This window comes from Oncorhynchus kisutch, linkage group LG17, assembly GCF_002021735.2.
Source record: "Oncorhynchus kisutch isolate 150728-3 linkage group LG17, Okis_V2, whole genome shotgun sequence".
Classification (NCBI taxonomy): Eukaryota; Metazoa; Chordata; class Actinopteri; order Salmoniformes; family Salmonidae; genus Oncorhynchus; species Oncorhynchus kisutch.
In genome coordinates, this window is record NC_034190.2 from 24,383,143 (window position 1) to 24,396,312 (window position 13,170).

General features: G+C 48.4%; 1 protein-coding gene across 3 annotated transcripts in view; it reads right to left on the minus strand.

Moving 5' to 3' along the window:
* Positions 1-13,170, minus strand: part of LOC109907370 (septin-7) — a 43,815-nt gene that overhangs the window by 7,335 nt on the left and 23,310 nt on the right. For all 3 annotated transcript variants that reach the window (XM_031793412.1, XM_031793411.1, XM_031793413.1), the window contains 5 exons: positions 5,652-5,752; positions 5,344-5,478; positions 2,640-2,757; positions 1,987-2,079; positions 544-640 (listed from right to left, as the gene is read on the minus strand). In XM_031793412.1, the coding sequence (XP_031649272.1) occupies positions 544-640; positions 1,987-2,079; positions 2,640-2,757; positions 5,344-5,478; positions 5,652-5,752 (544 nt within the window). The remainder of the gene's footprint in view (positions 1-543; positions 641-1,986; positions 2,080-2,639; positions 2,758-5,343; positions 5,479-5,651; positions 5,753-13,170) is intronic.

The following is a 13,170-nucleotide window of genomic DNA, read 5'->3' on the forward strand; positions in this document are numbered from 1 at the left end:
ACCTCCCCAGGTTCTAGTTGTATAATGTTTAGTATAGGAATAGTGTTGAATAATGTTAGATTTTAATACTCTTTTTGAGCTGAAACTAGAAATTTAGATTTATTTGATTTAACCAGGCAAGTCCCAACTAGATGGGACTAGAAATGTCAGCATTTTAATTAAGATACAGAGAGGGCCTAAGATACAGAGAGGGCCTAAGATACAGAGAGGGCCTAAGATACAGAGAGGGCCTAAGATACAGAGAGGGCCTAAGATACAGAGAGGGCCTAAGATACAGAGAGGGCCTAAGGGAAAAAGCATAACGGTCATTCTAAGTCAAACATGACCTGCAGACGCACTTCCCCAACACACAGTTGCCCAGATAATATATTGACCCCCATAGTAGGGTGAGAGATTGTATTACTTCCACACGTAAACCTTTCAAAGTTAAACAAATCGACGTGTGGGGAAACCTTAGTGCTAATATCAAATAACGCCCAGAGGCTGTTGTGTGTGTATCCAGGCCAGTGTCTTGACTGTGACCTCTGACCCATGGCTTCTCACCTTCCGCCACGCCCCAGGGGTACTGCCTCCCTCTCACCCGCTTCTCGTTGACCACGATGATGGTGTTGCTACCAACAACAGCCAGGGGCAAGCGATCCTGCAGGGGAGGGAGATAAAACATTACACAGCAGACACACAACTCATTCAAATAACCTGTTAGACAAGGCTATGCACACACATTCTGCTGCGGTGAAGTATGTTTACCAAGACTCCTTTTAAAAAATTGGAAGGAAAATTGACTGGAGATAAAATAGTGCATTGGGAACACAGCAACTCTAATGGCAGTGACAGTTGAGAACAGTGGTTTGTGTGTGTGTGACAAGTGCATAGTGTGCTGGACCAGCAGAGCACATGTGACCTAATCAATACTACTCACTCAGCGGCAGTGGTAGCCAACTACCCACTCAGCGGCAGTGGTAGCCAACTACCCACTCAGCGGCAGTGGTAGCCAACTACCCACTCAGCGGCAGTGGTAGCCAACTACCCACTCAGCGGCAGTGGTAGCCAACTACCCACTCAGCGGCAGTGGTAGCCAACTACCCACTCAGCGGCAGTGGTAGCCAACTACCCACTCAGCGGCAGTGGTAGCCAGCTACCCACTCAGCGGCAGTGGTAGCCAGCTACCCACTCAGCGGCAGTGGTAGCCAGCTACCCACTCAGCGGCAGTGGTAGCCAGCTACCCACTCAGCGGCAGTGGTAGCCAGCTACCCACTCAGCGGCAGTGGTAGCCAACTACCCACTCAGCGGCAGTGGTAGCCAACTACCCACTCAGCGGCAGTGGTAGCCAACTACCCACTCAGCGGCAGTGGTAGCCAACTACCCACTCAGCGGCAGTGGTAGCCAACTACCCACTCAGCGGCAGTGGTAGCCAACTACCCACTCAGCGGCAGTGGTAGCCAACTACCCACTCAGCGGCAGTGGTAGCCAACTACCCACTCAGCGGCAGTGGTAGCCAACTACCCACTCAGCGGCAGTGGTAGCCAACTACCCACTCAGCGGCAGTGGTAGCCAACTACCCACTCAGCGGCAGTGGTAGCCAACTACCCACTCAGCGGCAGTGGTAGCCAACTACCCACTCAGCGGCAGTGGTAGCCAACTACCCACTCAGTGGCAGTGGTAGCCAACTACCCACTCAGTGGCAGTGGTAGCCAACTACCCACTCAGTGGCAGTGGTAACCAACTACCCACTCAGTGGTTTCTCTCTTATTAATCCTGGGGCTGGTGGGGCTGGTGGGGCCAGTCCAAAACACTAGTAGTGGATTTGAGTGTTTATGTTATGCCTTCAGCAGCGATGTAAACACTACATTTCATGATCAGGATAAAGACAGTGTTGTGTTCATGTTTGTCAAGTTTTTTTCTCCTATTTTTTCTTCAATTCCAGCTTTGGTGTGGAGAATACAAGCTGTGTGTGTGTGTGTGTGTGTGTGTATGTGGGATCCAAACCTTGATCTTCTTGACCATCTTGTTCTCCTCCTCATCGTTGGTCTCTGGGAACTCGTAGATCTGGATTTTGTGCTCTGTGATTTCTCGCATGATCTATAAAGAAAGTGAGAGAGAAAGTTGAGAGAGGGGGGAGAGAGAGAGAGAGAAAGGTGAGATAGAGGGGAGAGAGAGAGAGAGAGAGGGGAGAGAGAGAGAGAGAGAGAGAGAGAGAGAAAGGTGAGAGAGAGGGGGAGAGAGAGAGAGAAAGGTGAGAGAGAGGGGGAGAGAGAGAAATGTGTGAGAGAGAGGGGAAAGAGAGAGAGAAATGTGTGTGAGAGAGAGACGTGACAGAAAGGGGGGAGAGTGGTAGAGTTAATGTGAGTCGTGCTTCCCTCTGGTTATGTATCCATCTAGGCCAACGAGCCACAAACATCAATACTCACTCAGGCTGAAGGGGCAGTCAATACACAGGATGAGGGAACTGTGCGCAGCACGTACACACACTCGTTGAGTCACATGCAACAACTGTGCATCACTCATTTATTGCATGTGTTCTCTCCCACAGGAAAAGCTTGCATACACTACTAATATCACAGTCTACATCTGCATTCAGAGAAAGACATACACACAGGACATGGTGTGTACACAGTGCCCACACACACACACACACACACCTGCTTCTTGAACTGTTGGCACTCCTCAGGAGTCATTGTGTCCGCTTTGGCGATGAGGGGGATGATGTTCACTTTTTCATGTAACCGCTTCATGAACTCTATATCAAGAGGCTTCAACCTGGAGAGAGAGAGGTTTGAGTTTCAACAAATTCCTTTCATTTAACATGGTCAAGGTGAAGCTTGTTGGTGCTACACCGGAGGGAAGGAGAGAGGGAAGGAGAGGGATGGAAAGAGGGAAGGAGAGAGGGAAGGAGAGAGGGATGGAGAGAGGGAAGGAGAGAGGGATGGAGAGAGGGAAGGAGAGAGGGATGGAGAGAGGGAAGGAGAGAGGGAAGGAGAGATGGAAGGAGAGATGGAAGGAGAGATGGAAGGAGAGATGGAAGGAGAGAGGGAAGGAGAGAGGGAAGGAGAGAGGGATGGAAAGAGGGAAGGAGAGAGGGAAGGAGAGAGGGAAGGAGAGAGGGAAGGAGAGAGGAAAGGAAAGAGGAAAGGAGAGAGGAAAGGAGAGAGGAAAGGAGAGAGGAAAGGAGAGAGGAAAGGAGAGAGGAAAGGAGAGAGGAAAGGAGAGAGGAAAGGAGAGAGGAAAGGAGAGAGAAAAGGAGAGAGGGATGGAGAGAGGGATGGAGAGAGGGATGGAGAGAGGGATGGAGAGAGGGAAGGAGAGAGGGAAGGAGAGAGGGAAGGAGAGAGGGAAGAAAAACTCAGATTCACAGCTTGGCTGACCTTGGGACTAAAAACAAAACAATTTCCTGTTCAGAATGAATCTCCCGCTCCATGGCAGCATCTGGCCCACAATACACTGTAAATCTACTGAGCAGCACAGCACTTTTCTGTTCTGCCTGAAAACAATTTCATTTAAACAGCCATCAAGTTGGTATTTCATACAGAGTTACAGATTCCAGTCTGTAAAAGTAGACCCTGGGATAGCTAAACAACGGTAAATCCTGGCACACAGACAACATGTACAAGTCTATGCTCTGCCTTGGCTGTGGCTGGATTCAACTGTATGTTCAGAAAGTTAGATCAAGAGAGCAGCATGAATCATCGCACTTTGAAAAATGATTGTGTTTCAGTCTCCATTTTGAAAGATCAGCTTACGCAAACGCAAACACACACACACACACACACACACAGCCTGCCCCCACACTCCCACGGCCTGCCTCCACACAGCCTGCCCCCACACACATGGTCTGCCCCCACACACACGACCTACCCCCACACTCCCAACCCACCACGGCCTGCCCCCACACACGGTCTGTCCCCACACTCCCACCACGGCCTGCCCCCACACACACGGCCTGCCCCCACACACGGCCTGCACACACACACGGCCTGCACACACACGGCCTGCACACACACAGCCGCACACACACACGGCCTGCCCCCACACACACGGCCTGCCCCCACACACATGGCCTGCCCCCACACACACGGCCTGCACACACACACGGCCGCACACACACACACAGCCGCACACACACACACACGGCCTGCCTGCCTACACACACACACGGCCTACCTGCCTACACACACACGGCCTGCCTACACACACACACGGCCTGCCTACACACACACACGGCCTGCCTACACACACACACGGCCTGCCTACACACACACACACACACACACACACGGCCTGCCTACACACACGGCCTGCCTACACACACACACGGCCTGCCTACACACACACACGGCCTGCCTACACACACACACACACACGGCCTGCCTACACACACACACACACACGGCCTGCCTACACACACACACACACACACACACACACACACACACACACACACACACACACACACACACACACGGCCTGCCTACACACACACACGGCCTGCCTACACACACGGCCTGCCTACACGCACGGCCTGCCTACACGCACGGCCTGCCTACACGCACGGCCTGCCTACACGCACGGCCTGCCTACACGCAAGGCCTGCCTACACGCACGGCCTGCCTACACGCACGGCCTGCCTACACGCACGGCCTGCCCACACACACACATGTTAACTGTCAATGGAGCCATACGGTGCTAGTCCTCTTAGATGACCACAGACTGCTACCAGCCAGCCAGGCACAATAGAGACCAGAACAAAGACTTGGTCAGAGATACAGGCACACTTTGGGCCAAGACAGTGAGGAACACCGGCATCCAAATGGAGAGAGCACAGGCCTGTCAAATCACCCTTTGTTTATGGGGAGCACAGCGCAGCCCACAGAGATGCAACAGCAGGGCCAGCTGTGTGGAGCAGAGCAGAGGACAGACAGGAAATACAGAGATGAGAAACAGCCTCCAACAAAGTGAACCCAGGAGAAGAGAGATACCTAAATGTTTTCCCAGTGTGCGTCCCAGCAGCCCCAGTAGAGGGGAGGGGCAGCTAGGCCTAAATGAAAACTGACAGCTGTACTCCTCACCTGGGGCAGGAGGGTGGATGACCTGCTAGCATTATGTAAACAGTCTTAGGCTACACGTTAGTTGTACTACTGATTTCTTCCCGTGACCAATACCCCGTCTAGTCTGCCCTGACAGGGAACAGTCAAGAGCATCAAGAACATGTTCAATCTCAAATGAGTGGAGGAAAACACTTTTCTTCCCCCGAGGAGAATAATTATTCACAGGTTGAGAAGCGGCAGGGACTAAATTTGAATTATTATAGTGTTTCAAGAATGGCGCCATTCCAGCTGCAGTACCTACCCGTGTCCAGAGGGGGCAATGAAGTAGAGGCAGCAGTGCACTCTGTTGTCAGGCATCTGCCGTCTGTTGACCCGGGACTCTGAGTTGAGGTAATCCTCAAACTTACTGTCGATGTGATCGATGACTGGCTGCCAGCTTTATAGGAGAGCAGAGCACAGACATTACTCAATTACTCTATATTTAATGTAGAATATACACATTCAGATAGAGATATATAGGGCAGGCTAGGCTAGGCTAGCCAGTCAGTTGGCAAGTCAGTCGGCCAACAAGCACATCAGTCGGTCAGCCAGCCACCTAGTCAGACGTACCAGTTACTGTTGTCGACAGCGTCCCCGAACCCTGGCGTGTCAACGATGGTGAGAAGCAGCTGAACTCCTCCTTCCTTTACCAGCACCTTAGACTGCTCCACCTGAGATTGTAGAGAACACTAAATAATTATAACAAAGACATGTAGAAATTCAGCACAGAATCACAGTGAACTATAAAAAAAAAAAACACCATGACATCAGTTTCTCTCCATTTACGGTTCATTTGAATAGGGACATGTACAAACAGACGCATTGAAAAATAATCCTCCGATGCGTTGCACCATAGTGTGTGTATAACTTGCGCTAATCATGACAGTTTGCAGTCTCGTCACCTCCGAGCACTCCTCTGTTGAGGGGATGGGCTCAGATTCAGGGGCTTGGTTAGGGGGTCTAACATAGTCCTTTCCTTTCATCTTTATCTAGAAAGTATCTGTTTGGAGAAGATAGCTAACCATCAAATTACAAAAGCCCAGGTGAAAAGAAATGTGGTTTTGACAAATATAAATCACAGATAGAGATACACTTGTTGAGGGTTGACATCCAGGCAGACTGAGGATGAATGCATCAACAGGGTCTTAGACGATATTTGACCTTAGACCCAGAGAGAGCTCTAGTAATATCTGGCTGCCTACCTGGAGCGTCCAATACTGGGTGTACATAGCAGATTGCAGAGTGGCCTCTTAGCTGACCAGAGAGCTTTAACCAGCAGGCGGTCCAGACCAAACCTTGTGATTAGCAGATGAGCTGCACTTCAATGATTTAATCAGGAGGAACATATGAAGGCCTGCAGTGTTCCGCTCAGATCACAATGGAAGACATTGTGTGTGTGTTAAAGCAGCTCTGTGTACAGTAAGCAAGCTCTGCTTCAGCAGTTGTACACGGACCAACATAAAACACTACTATCTATATCTCATTTGTTTACACACACACACACACACACACACACACACACACACACACACACACACACACACAGGGATGTACTTGGTGATTATAAACAGCCTTCACCATCCTTTTGTTTACTTAATGACATACTTCATTGCCGTAGGACCATTTTGAGAAGGCCAGCCCAGCCAGCAGCCCATAGTTTCTCAAAGAGCAGCACATTTGAGTTTAACCTCAGCAGCTAAACTTAGCCGTCACCTTCCACTTAGAAAGCACGTAGAATGCCTGTGGTTTAGGCCTGAGGCTGGGTTACGGCTGCTCTACCTCCAACCTACCCGCTGGGCCCCAGCTAAAGGCTTCTTCTCCCCCACACAGCCCCACTGTGTGCTGGCCACCCCCTGGCTGGCTAACAAAGATCAACGGAAAAGTGACATTTCATCTGTGAACATAAACACCATTTTAAAAATATGGAATAACATTTTTAACAAATATTGTGTTGCAATTCTGACCTATAATAATACCTTTGAGTTTGGTCAGTTTCATCTCACTAACAAACAAATAAATGTACAGCAGCCTGTGAGGAGTGCTACACGAACAAGCATAACATAGTATATTAAAGAAAAAAGTCTGGGAAACCGGAGAGGTATCCTGCACGTTTTCAGGTTTAAAGTCTGTTACTCCTCAGTTGAGTTTACTTCACCTTTAGGTAGCTAATGTCATGGATTTGTTTGACAGGACAAGTCTAGATAGCACTAGCTGTATTATGCCTACAACAGTGAAGTTTCAGTCTGCTAGGTGTATCTCTATAGCATGGGCATATCTCTGGGTGACGTGGACATCCCTATGCATGCACCTTATTAAAATATGACCAATTCGGGCTTCCGGTTGAGCAATGTAGAAATAAGTCGCACGATGGCTCTTCTCCGACAACTTTTGTAAATAATCCTCAATTTCGCCTAAATTCATACTTCTCATGACTTCAAAAGTTATTTTAATTACCCAGTAATAGAGCGTACCTAAGTTGGCATGAGCAAACCATTCACACGCTTCAGCTAAAATGGCTACCACTCCACCTTCATTGAAGGCTTCAATAGCCACTCCGGGTGATATGGCTAACCCGATAACACTGGAGATCCTTGTCAGAGAGCTAGCGAAATTGCGTGAAAGTTTGGCAGCAGAACTCACCGAATTGCTGAATAACTCCCTGGCGGCTGCACTGGATCCAATTCAGGCAACCGTGGAAACCATCCGGGGTTCTGTGGCATCTCACACTGGCTGAAGTTGAGATTTGATTTCACATTCAAAACGCCAGAATATCCACGTGATTGGACTGCCAGAGGATTCTGAGCCAGGATATCCAACCCATCAGATAATACGGCTATGGACAACTTTTTAGATAACTTGGGATATCCCATCCATTGATATGGACATGAGTAAAGTTCTGGACAACCCTCTGCATCTTGATGAGATAACAAAGGGTCTAAAGTTAATGCAAAGTGGCAAGGCCCCAGGCCCTGATGGCAAGGCCCCTGGCCCTGATGGCAAGGCCCCTGGCCCTGATGGCAAGGCCCCTATCAGGGCCCCTGGCCCTGATGGCAAGGCCCCTGGCGCTGATGGCAAGGCCCCTGGCCCTGATGGCTTCCCCGGTAGATTTTTACAAAACATTCTCAGATCAACTCGCCCCATTACTGTTAGATATGTTCACCGACTCGTTATCACAGGACTCTCTCCCCCCCGACGCTAACCCAAGCCTCTATCTCACTCATACTTAAGAAAGATAAAGATCCAGCGGAATGCGGTGGATATCTGCCCATTTCAATTTTGAACGCTGATGTTAAGTAATTAGGTTCTAGTATGCCGGTTGGAACCCTGCCTTCAGGATGTCATATCTGATGATCAAATGGGTTTCATCAAAGGGCGACAACTGTTTTCCAATGTACGACAGCTTTTGAACATTATCACCCCCAAATTGTTGTTTCTCTTGATGTGGAGTGGGATTATTTAAGATTTTGGGAAGATTTCGTTTTGGGTCCAATCATTTCATGGATACATCTGCTCTATTCTGCTCCTACGGCTAGCGTACACACCAACTCTCAACCTTCAAAATACTTCCCTCTCTCCAGAGGGACCCGTCAAGGGTGCCCTATGTCCCTGCCCATTTTTGCTCTTGCAATAGAACCGCTTTCCTTGGCCTTAAAACTATCACCATCATTCACTGGAATCCACCGAGCTGGTGAAGAGCATAAAGTGTCAATGTATGCAGATGATCTACTAAACTCAGCAAAAAGAAACATCCCTTTTTCAGGACCCTGTCTTTCAAAGTTAATTCGTAAAAATCCAAATAACTTCACAGATCTTCATTGTAAAGGGTTTAAACAGTGTTTTCCATGCTTGTTCAATGAACCATAAACAATTAATGAACATGCACCTGTTGAACGGTCATTAAGACACTAACAGCTTACAGACGTCCCTTAGGCATGAGGACTGCAGATGCGGCCAGGGCAATGGATTGCAATGTCCGTACTGTGAGACACCTAAGACAGCGCTACAGAGAGACAGGACGGACAGCTGATCTTCCTCGCAGTGGCAGACCACATGTAACAACACCTGCACAGGATCAGTACATACGAACATCACACCTGCGGGAAAGGTACAGGATGGCAACAACAACTGCCCGAGTTACACCAGGAACGCACAATCCCCCCATCAATGCTCAGACTGTCCGCAATAGGCTGAACTGAGGGCTTGTAGGCCTGTTGTAAGGCAGGTCCTCACCAGACATCACCTATGGGCACAAACCCACCGTCGCTGGACCAGACAGGACTGGCAAAAAGTGATCTTCACTGACGTGTCACGATTTTGTCTCACCAGGGGTGATGGTCGGATTTGTGTTTATCGTCAAAGGAATGAGCTTAGCACCGAGGCCTGTACTCTGGAGTGGGATCGATTTGGAGGTGGAGGGTCCGTCATCGTCTGGGGCGGTGTGTCACAGCATCATCGGACTGAGCTTGTTGTCATTGTAGGCAATTTCAATGCTGTGCATTACAGGGAAGACATCCCTCATGTGGTACCCTTCCTGCAGGCTCATCCTGACATGACCCTCCAGCATGACAATGCTACCAGCCATACTGCTCGTTCTGTGCGTGATTTCCTGCAAGACAGGAATATCCGTGTTCTTTCATGGCCAGCGAAGAGCTCGGATCTCAATCCCATTGAGCACGCGTGGGACCGGTTGGATCGGAGGGTGAAGGCTAGGGCCATTTCCCCCCAGCAATTTCCAGGAACTTTCAAGTGCATTGGTGGAAGAGTGGGGTAACATCTCACAGCAAGAACTGGCAAATCTGGTGCAGTCCATGAGGAGGAGATGCTGCATTAAGTACTGCAGTGCTGGTGGCCACACCAGATACTGACTGTTACTTTTGATTTTGACCCCCCCTTTGTTCAGGGACACATTATTCTTCTTAAGTATGTTTTGAAAACACTGATGATATGCAGTACGATCATTTTTCTTTTGCATATGCGCCTAAATATTTGACTGTGCGACTTGGAATGTGAATTTAGGAGCACCAGTGCGTCTAGAAAAACGGGAGGGTTAGTATCTCAAGTATGTTTATTTGCGTGCACCTACATGTCAACTTAGGTGCACCCGTGCTCCTTGTAAAAAAGGTCAGTGTAGAGGCCTGATATGTTGCACGTGTGAACCACTGTGTGTATGTTCCAGCCAAAGAACAGCTAAACTACCAACTGCAGGGAAAATATATATATATTTTTTTAATGGTTTGAAAATATAAATGTCCAAGCAATAAATCTACAGAGGAGTCGGTTGACAAGAGTCACTCAATCGTTAGCGCTGGAATGCACACAGCTTTCTTATAGGGCAGCGTGATGACACAACTGTCGACCCCACCCTAGCCAGACACTGACACCTGGAGCTGGTGGGCCAGAGGATTCTTTACGGTGTGTGAGACGTTGACCTCCTCATCCATTAAACCCTGCTAAAACGCAGCTGTTCATTCCAGTTCACACTATGTGTGTGTGTGTGTGTGTGTGTGTGTGTGTGTGTGTGTGTGTGTGTGTGTGTGTGTGTGTGTGTGTGTGTGCATGCGCGCTGCGGTCCCTGAGCTCCGTGACCTTCTGTCACAGGAATCGAGCCGGCACATTGAGATCCTCCCATCTCTTTTCTTGACCTCTGACTTCTAACCCCAGCTGCTGCTGGCTACTGGCGGAGATACATAAACCTCAACCAGGTCCTCTAATCACCAGAGTAGGACTTTCTCCTTCCCTATTCTCTCTCGCTCTCTCACTCACGCCCCTCTAGTCTGTCTTGTTGTAACTAAAACAGGTTACAAATATCTTCTTAGGCACCACCATAGCATCGACTGACAGTGGCATAAAAAATTCAAGTTTAATTCATGCTGTTCAACCAACTGCACCCTTTACAGCGTCATGAACGATGCTAGTGTGAGATGCTGAATGGATAAAACAACCGACATGGACCACTCCCTGTCTGGAATGAGTTAGAGATCGTACTAAACAGTGTAATGTTAGGAGAAGGATCAGTGCTGAGTAAACAGCTAGTAAAGAATCTGCAAACAGACTTTTAATCCCTCCCTCCTCTCTTCCTTCTCCCTACCCCCTCTTATCCCCCTGCTCTCTCGCTCCCAACCTCCCTCTCTCCTTAACAGTGAGTCATGCCTCTAAGCGACTGACCACAATGATCTCACAGACAGACATGGAAGAGGCCTGACCGCTTCCGCCACACTTCTCTCTGCTACGGTTGGTTGGCTCAGCTGTGTCATATGACATTAGGCTGGCACAGACAGACATTAGCATGCTAAGCACTAGCCTCATCTGCCTAGTCTCCTCCTCCCGTACCCTCTACATCTGTTAATTACCCACACAGACGCCTGCCCTAGCCTGGTCCAGATTTGTTCAGCCAATTCCTATGACGGTCGGTGGCAATGAGCACTAAAGTTGGCTGAACAGCACGAACACATCTGGGACCAGGCTAGCCCAGTCCCTTCAACACAAACAATATAGCATAGCCCTCATCACCCCAAGGTCTTCAGGCCTCCAAACAGATCTGGATGGATCCCAGAGGGTGTGTTGTTCATTACCCAACCAATGCATTCCATTGGGTTTCATCACATCACTCTGGCTCGACTGGGAAACAAAAGACACCACAATTATGTGAAAGCTCAGTTTGTGGTTCCTGGAGAGAAGAAAAATGGAAAAAAGAAGGCGTTATTCATTCTTCCTTTCTTCCCCTCTAGGATAAACAAGCGTAGAGTTCCCACCAGCAACTCTTCCCTTCTGGGATCCTGACCCAGCCAAGTTTATCAGGAAACCTCTGGAATAATGTGAAGCCAAACGATGCAGAGAAAACACAGACACTCACACGCTCTAATCTCGTTTAAACTTTAAGTACTTAAGGATGTGTAATGCACAGGTAAACAAATTGGTGGGTGCTGGGCTTAGTGGAGATTTAGACTGTAGTGTTGAGAGGAATCGCACGAGAGATGAAACAAGAGAAGCCCCTTAAAAATGCCCAAGCTTCTGTGGGTGTAAGTTAGCTACATAGAATACCACACACACACAGGCAGAGGAGGGATGAGGCAGAGGCAATGTTTCTATTGGCAGTGAATCACAGAAACAGGATCACTTTCATGCAACTTCAAAAAGGGAGGTACAATACAATGTGGTTAATCCTCCATGGAGGATGTTTCTAGGAAGCAGGTCAAAGTAGATGGCTAACCATTGATCAAGTGATGTCGTCTTCATGAGATGGTAAACCACAAGTCTAGCACCTTCAGTACTACTTCCTGTTACTGCTCTGACTACTTCCTCTTCTTCAACTGGCATGCTAGCATGTAGTGGTAGTGATGCTCAGAGATCAGATCCTCCCTATTCCTCCCTCAACCTTCAGATCCAGAGCCAGATCCAGAGGACTCGGGACTTTTCAAACAAAGACAAAGAACTCTGGGAAGTCAACCCAGGAATAGAGAAGAGGTTGGCTGTGTCACTTCTTGTTTTTGTAAGAAATATACATGTGTTAAAAATTCCCAAAGTGTCTATTCAATCAGCTAACATACAGTTCGGACAGACAGTCGTACCCTATGAGACGTCCATCAAGTCTCTTTCACAGTCCCAAAATCAAAAACGAGGTCAATGCAAGGCATAGTATTATATCGAGCCATGATTGCGTGGAACTTCCTGCCATCTCAAAATCACTCAAGCAAATAAGCAAAATTAGCTTTAACAAAACCTCTCCTTACTGACCAAATAATAATCCAATAAATAAATCTACTCCTCTCCATTCCGAGAACATCTGGTGTTTGGGTTAAAGATAAGATGTTTCCATGGCACTGAACTCAAAACAGGCTCTAAGAGAAACAGTGGAGAGAAAAGAACAGAGATATTAGATTTAGGTCTCGGTCTTTTTTACCACATGACGCTAGCTAGAGGAGGCTTTAGCTGGAAGAAACTGATGTACCCGGTTCCTTTATTAATGGCCCTGCCCCGGTGTGTCTCTTCATTTTTTATGCAGCTCCACCAAGTCACACTTCACAGTTGGTGGTGACTATAACGTATAACGAAAGTCCAGTATTTTATGTACGGGACCCTTTTCATTCCA